Source organism: Xenopus laevis, chromosome 9_10S, assembly GCF_017654675.1.
Source record: "Xenopus laevis strain J_2021 chromosome 9_10S, Xenopus_laevis_v10.1, whole genome shotgun sequence".
In the NCBI taxonomy this organism is placed as follows: domain Eukaryota; kingdom Metazoa; phylum Chordata; class Amphibia; order Anura; family Pipidae; genus Xenopus; species Xenopus laevis.
In genome coordinates, this window is record NC_054388.1 from 71,064,160 (window position 1) to 71,072,110 (window position 7,951).

At 38.2% G+C, this 7,951-nt stretch overlaps 1 protein-coding gene across 3 annotated transcripts in view; it reads left to right on the top strand.

The window, feature by feature from the left end:
- The window catches only part of itprid2.S (ITPR interacting domain containing 2 S homeolog), a 48,922-nt gene extending 46,714 nt beyond the window's left edge, over positions 1-2,208 (top strand). For all 3 annotated transcript variants that reach the window (XM_018238899.2, XM_018238901.2, XM_018238902.2), the window contains exons 17-18: positions 652-763; positions 1,163-2,208. In XM_018238899.2, coding sequence (XP_018094388.1) covers positions 652-762 — 111 coding nt within the window. In that variant the 3' untranslated portion in view covers position 763; positions 1,163-2,208. The remainder of the gene's footprint in view (positions 1-651; positions 764-1,162) is intronic.
- Positions 2,209-7,951: the final 5,743 nt, after the last annotated feature.

Genomic DNA, 7,951 nt, shown 5'->3' on the forward strand with positions numbered 1-7,951 from the left:
TTTACACTGTATCACGACTAGAAGAACCAGTAAAGTCTGCTCTTGTACGAGGCTAGAGTGCTCATTTCTTGTTAAGGAAACCTGCAGTGATCGTATTGGGAATGGCTGTTTATCTCGTTATTGTAAATGGAAATCCCTCTCTCTGAGACTTAATCTCTTGGACATATAAGGCAGTGGCACACAGGCAGATTTGCCACCCACGATTATTTATGAGCAAACAAGGGTGACTAATTTCCTCATGCCACTGCCCTCAGAGTGCTTTCCATTTAGGATCGCTCTTAATTCAGCTGCCGTTATGCCATCTGGTAGTTTTTAACCAAACTGGTAAACCAGAAAGATGGACCATCTTGCATTCCAATAGCGCCAAACTGCACCGAAACCAATCTTTGTGTTACCTTTGTTCCCTGTTGATAGATTGGGGCACACCAAACTGGTGCAAACTGGACAGGGTCTTTTTTCCACAGTTGTAGGCCACACTATCTCTTATTTTATATAGCCCTTTCTACTGTCTCTGGTTCTGAATGGTGGCTCTGGTTTATTTAATTTTAAAGAATGATTTTCCTCTGGGCTATTTAAGAGTATGACTGGTTTGTAACTGTGCCTAAATAATTATTTCTTCTCCTCATCAAATTATATTTTATTTCCAATTAGATAAAAGAATCAATTGTTGGAGATATTCGAAGAGAGATTGTAAGTGGACTTCTTGCTGCGGTATCTTCTCCATTTCACTCATTGGATGCCAAAACTGATGGAAGAATTTAAGGCAAGTACCTGGATAGTAAGAGAACACCTACCTGGTAAAGAGTGCAGACATGCATAGGGTGCCAAGCAGCTATCACTGTCACATCCAAGGAAAGCTTTCTTTGTGCCCCACCCCCTAGTATTTTCCAAAGTAGTCATGTTCTTAATCGAAGAACTACATAATGGACTCCTTTTTCTCTACCTTGTAAAGACCAGGCATAAAAGTATATATATATATGTATATATACTTATACTTATATATAAATATATACACTCTCAAATGAACCAGCAACACAGGGATATTTTTTCAAAAGTAAAAAAGTGTATTTAGTGAAGCATGTTCAACTGGGTGAAGTTGAGATGGGAGTGCCACCCACCCAACCACTATATATAATTTTTATTTTTTTCTTTAACTTCACAGGTCAGGTCATCATGAATTTGGTCCATTAGCAAAAAATCGACAGAATCCCTCCCTGAAGTCTGGGTGCCGTGTACAACATTCAGGAGAACAATATGCTGCTGACACAAAGTACTTGTCTAAATTACGTTGTGTATTTCTTTTGAACCGATGTGCGTTTGTTTAGGCAATTTGCTTTGCTTGTTCCCAATAAGCGAACTGTGCAGGTCTGTAAACTGTATTTATTTCATTGTGCTGTTTTCCCCTTAAAGATTTGTGTGTGTGTGATTTTGAGAAACTTGAAACATTTTCCTTTTCTAATATGAAACCTTCCCACTGCTGGAGGGATATGGACAGTGTAGTGGAGGAATGCAATGTATTTTAATTTGTCTAGCTTGGACTCTGACCTCCATGAGGTATCAATTGTGCAATATGTGATTCACTTTGAGAGCTTACAACAAACTTTGTATTTTTTCTACTGCTGTGTAGTGCCACATTAAGCCAATCTTCTGAATATTTGCTGTATTAAATTCAAGACAGATAGATATATATGTATCCCCCCTTCCATTTGTGCTTGTGTGGTGAATCCTACCTAAACTACTTCAAGTTCTTACACTGAAAGCTATTCTTCTTTACAAATATTTAAATGGTTTCCAGTAGCTTCGTTGTTTTTTTTTTTAATGTGCCACATTTTAACACTATTTTTTTAATACTGTTTCCCATGTGTTTCAAACCATTTTCAGTGCAATTAGACGCATTGTACTACTGATGACTGGAAGCTAAATACAAGTGCAAAGCACATTTTCCCTCTGTAGCTCTATCCGGTCATGTGGGTTTTAGTTCCTCTCTGACACTGTTTGAAGTTGATCTCAAACCAGGAATGTTGTGGCACATTGTATATTGTTGGGAATTTCACGTAAAACCTTTGAGTAGGTTTCATCACTTAATGTTCTGCTGAGCTCCACCTAGAAGATTAATTGATTCTAAATGTTCTTTTTGAAAATATATATATACACAGTACACAAGGGCTGATTTCTAAATATATAAATAAAGTATTTATTTTGCATAAATCTTTGTGTTTCTTTTACTTGATATTGAAACAAAGCTGCTCCTAAATGTGCATTTGAATGAGGAAAAGAAGCAACGTGATAGAGGGAAGTGGTACAGGGACTTCAAAGAGATGGAAATTGATCTATACATTATAATGACCCCTATCCAGAACTGTAGAGAGTTACCCCTGCTTGGGTTGTGGCCAGCCACTTTGGCGTCACGGCAAGCTTAGACAGTGGGGCTCATTTATAAACACTGGGCAAATTTGACCTGTGGGCAGTATCACATAGCAACCAATCAGTGATTAGCTTTTTTAAGCCAGCTGCAGGTGGAACACTGAAAGAAATCATCTGATTGGCTATTATGCTTGTCCAAAAACCATCCAAGCCATTCTTAAAGGCATTAACTGAATCAGCCATCACAACATCACCCAGCAGTGCATTCCACAACCTCACTGTCCTGACTGTGAAGAACCCCCTACGTTGCTTCAAATGAAAGTTCTTTTCTTCTAGTCTAAAGGGGTGGCCTCTGGTATGGTGATCCACTTTATGGGTAAGGTCCCCTGCTATTTGTCTATAATGTCCTCTAATGTACTTGTAAAGTGTAATCATGTCTCCTATATTTTTTCCAGAGAAAACGACCTCAACCTTGACAGTCTACCCTCATAATTTCTCTTCCATCCCTCTAACCAGTTTAGTTGCATGTCTCTGCACTCTCTCCAGCTCATTTATATCCATATTAAGGACTGGAGCCCAAAACTGCACTGCATACTCCAAGTTAGGCTTTACCAACAACTTTATTAAGTCCACACTTTATTTGCTTTAGTAGCCACAGAATGACACTGCCCAGAATTATACAACTTGTTATCCACAAAACCCCCTAGATGCTTCTCTGTGAAGGAAACTCCCAACACACTGCTATTTAGTGTATAGTGTGGAGCTCTAGAGTACTCCACTAACAACACTGGTCCAATTAGAAAACGTTCCATTTATCACCACCCTTTGTAGTCTATCTATTAGCCAGTTCTCTATCCAGGTACAAATACTATGTTCCAGGCCAACACTCCTTAATTTAACCAGTAACCTTTTGTGTGGCACTGTATCAAATGCTTAAGCAAAGTCTAAGTAGATCACATCCACTGCCATCCCAGAATCGAGGTCTCTGCTCACCTTCTTTAGGAAGGAGAAAGACACATCTTACTACTTAGATTAAACAAAAGCCAGAGTAAAGCGTAAACAAAACAAAAAATCTAGTGAATCTTAAATGGTGAATATACACTTTCATTTTTTGGTGTATTTATTCCTTTAATACCAGTATGTATTAGTCTGTTTGTCTCTACAATTCAATTCTGAGACTCCCCAGGTTTGTCCCAGCAGCATGTCACAGACATGTCAGGGAAAGCGTGTGGAGTTGTCATGGAGGTCAGCTTTAGGAACAAAAAGATAAATGAACCCAAAGTATCTCTTATCTTGAAGTAAAGCAGCCACAGGCCGGCCCGCCGTGTTAAGGAATTCATGAAGGCTGATGTCTGGGCGCATAGAGAGAAGGGGGAGCTGGAGCGCAGATAATCATGATTTTTATGAAAAAGGTACATAATTTTTAATGGAAGTATATTGACAATAGTTTTACTTTTAGACAGTTGACCTGTTAAAGGAATTTAATTTTTTGACTTTATATCCCCTTTAATAAAACTCAGGAATTCTGATCAGCAGATAGGGATGTGTGGACTGACCTAAAGCCCTTTGGGACTTACAGTCGGGCGCGGATATATAAAGACACAAAGAGAGGTGGGCCAGGCGGGTGTCGGCAGTACAGATTCGGGTGTGGGTCAAACATTTGTTGGATGGCACATCATTATCAGCAGAGCCAAAGATAAGAAATGTGTCAATTAAATGTATAAATTTAGGTACAGTTTACAGAGTCCACAACCAACTTCCAGAGCTTCTTTAGAAAGACAGAAGTTGAAAAATAAAACGTTACAGTTCAATATTAGAAAAAATGCCACAAATAGAAAATACAAAGTCATTGAAAAAAGTCTTTGTTTCTAGTGAACTATTTGAACTGAAAAAAGTTTTGGAAAGTGAACAACACATTTAATGGAGCTCAGAGAGAATCCCTGTGATACAAAAGCAAAATCACAGTGGTAAAAAAAAAGAAGATATAGAGAGGGAAAAATAGAAAGAGAAGTAAAACTTGCCAATTTTAAAGGGTTATGCTGAGGATGGCAAACAAAGCAGAGTCAATGTGAATTACAATTTAATGATAGCCTGCTATATCAAAGCCCTCTCTTTTTTGGCCATGTCTACTCTCGGTTTCATATTTGTTGCTGATTTATACAAAGGTCTCAGTGTTAATATGTAATTTCCTTCCTTTAAATCAAAATCATTAGAAGCCAACAAGGCGCAACATACCTTTGGAACCAATTTGAGTGTTAGCTGCCATATTGCTTTAGATGAGATGATGGAGATGTTAGTTTTACTGCATTATTATATCAGTAAGAGACAAATCTGTGGATAACCTTACAAATACAGCAGGTGTACTTTCTCCTTTATCCTCATACCTGCATTATGCAATAAAACCTGCAACACTGAACTAAACTCCTGGGTTTACACATTTGTGTTTTTTTTTTTGTTTAACAATATATGGAACAATAAGATTAAAGCTGCCAGTAAACGGTTAAAGGAGGTCACTTCATTAGGCCAGAAACCTTATATTATTTATAAACAATATACCAGGCAAAATCATAGGCTAGCCATTGCTGTTAAAATAATATAATGTAATTTAGGTTCTGTGTGGTAAGTAGATCATTGTGACCTTTCTACCAGTTCCTTAATCTCCAAAGGACACGCTGTACTTTTTTATGTACATTGGGCATCTAAAGCACAGACATTTTCCTTTTGCATTTTGTTCAGATCATGTGATCTGCCCCGATTTAAGTATTTCCTATAAATTGAATTTGCCTATAAAACTAGAAAACATTTTCTAGTAAAAGGTGTGGTACAGTTATGTTAAATTGAATCTGCTTGCACCTTTAATTACTGCCAATGCCAGGTAATTGCTGCCCTCTGTTTCTCATCTGTTATTGTGGTGTGCTGACCATGCAAGGGGTCCAGATACCTGTCTAGCTACCAAGGTAAAGTGCAGGCTCTAATCCTCACACCTCCTATTAAAAATATATATTTCTACATGGCAAATAATTTACTAGCAGAGTAATAGAAAACCAACAGACCGAAGAGTCGTGACATGCATGCTGCTGATTCTGTGTAATTGAATCATTAATTGAGGCTTATTCCAAATAATAATAGCTTGTTCCAAATAATAGCAGTGTGGAATTCAATTAGTGAGGTCATTCATACTGGGAAAAAAACAGGTGACCATTACGGTCCTTATTTAAGGACGGAAGGCAGCAAATGTTGTGCATGCTGGTTATAGTGCAATTCTCTCTGAAAATGTTCCAGAAATTGTTAAAATTAGAAAACTCCTATGTGAAGCCAAGCTATCGGCAAGAAGCCCCCGCAAAATCCCATTTGCAAAAGAATAAATTGGGGCAGATTTACTAAAGAGAAAAATGGCCGCCGTTTGTGAAAATTTGCAAGAAATCCAATCCGCAGGGAGATCACCAACAGGGGTAGATAATTCACTAACGAAAGAGACCGTCGCTAGTGCAGTTTTGCTCCCTTTCGCCATGTGCATTTTTGCTCAGACGAATGATCGCTACTCCGCAAATTCACTTACGTCCATATTTACATTTTTCACCAGTTTTGTTTGCCAGCTTAGACCTGGCAAACTCTGATGAAGCTACATCCTTCTCAATCTTATGTCAGTGACATCATATCCTGTATGCCGAAAAGTCATAACATTTTTTAAAAAATTTGTTTTGGGCTCATGTCTAGGACATTAGAGGATCTGCATAAAGTGAATGGAGAACGCTGGGGTAACAGAACTCTGCTGCAAATCTTCTGAATGGAGGACGCTGGTGTAACATAACTCTGCTACAAATCTTCCTTTATTCGGAGTGTATCACAACCACTACATGTTTCGGGCAGACTTGACAAAGGGCATGTCTGCCCGAAACATGTAGTGGTTGTGATACACTCCGAATAAAGGAAGATTTGCAGCAGAGTTATGTTACCCCAGCGTCCTCCATTCATTTTTTGCAATACTGAGTTACAGGTGCCTGGACAGGAGCACAGGAGGTAGGTACATTTTTTGCCAAAACCTGCTTCATTACATTAGAGGATCTCTTATGCCTTTATTTTGCTTCCTTTAAAATTTTTAATAATAAGTGGCCACTTTAAACATTTGCACCAACATCTCTAATAAAGACACATATATGACCTGTTTGTACCCGCCCTATTCAAATTGACCTAAGCTTAAGAGTACTAATTTTAGTGGATTAGTGTAGTGGTAGTGAATTTATGCCTGGCGTGTGTGTGGCGAAGTCTTCGCAGGCAAAAATTTGTCCTTTGGTGAGTTAGCCCCATTGACTGGCCTTATGAGAAATGGCGCAACATTTTGTGGACTGATGAAAGCAAGATTGTTCTTTGTTCTAGAGGCCGCAGTTTGTCACACAACAACCAAACACTGAATTCAAGTCACAGTTCAGTGTGAAGACAGTGAAACATGGTGGCACAAGCATCATGATATGAGGATGTTTCTCATACTATGGTGTTGGGCCTATTTATCACATACCAGGGATCATGGATCCGTTTCAATACATCAAAATACTTGAAGAGGTCATGTTGCCTTATGCCGAAGAGGAAATGCCCTTGAAATGGAGGTTTCAATAAGACAACGACACCAAACACACCAGTAAATGAGCAACATCTTGGTTGCAGAACAACAAGATGGACATTATGGAGTGGCCAGCCCAATCCCCGGACTTTAACCCAATAGAAAACTTGTGGGGTGACATAAAAAATGCTGTTTCTGAGGCAAATCCAAGAAATGCAGAAGAATTGTGGAATGTAACAGGTGCCAGAAGTTGGTGGACTCCATGTAACACAGATGTGCAGCAGTTCTCAGAAACACTGATTATACAACTAAATATTAGTTCAGTGATTCAAAGGAAAGCAACATTTTCAGTTTATACAGTAAGGGGCAGATTTACAAAGGTTGAGTGAATTTTCGAAGTACAAAAAGTTTGAATTTCGAAGCAATTTTTTGGATACTTCGACCATCGAATAGGATACTACGACTTCAAATTTACTTCGACTTTGATATGAAGTAAAAATCGAATCTTCGACCACCCGGTACTGTCTCTTTAAAAAAACTTCGACTTCATTACTTCGCCAAATTAAACCTGCCGAATTGCTATGTTAGCCTATGGGGACCTTCTACAAACTTTTTCGAAGTCTTTACACATCGAATAAAAATCCTTCGATCCTACGCTAAAATAGTTCGAAACTATTTTTATTCGATCGTAGTATTGCCAAATTCGGTGAAAAAACGACAAATTCGATATTCGAATTCGAACTTTTTCAATTCGATGGTCGAATTTCAAAGTTTTTTGTACTCCGGAATTTGACCCTTGATAAATCTGCCCCTAAATGTTTGAGTGTGTGAAGAATGCAGACACTGCTATTTTTTTTGGAACAGCCTAATATTCCCTTTTCTTCAATTTCTGTAAAGGAATAACACAAATTTGATCACATTTTCTTCATGTTTTTATTTGGAATAGAATGTGCAGTGTTCCCAATGCATTTGCATGTGTTGAAATTAAAGGATTATAAGGATTTTGCGCTTTATTCACTTTTTTAAACA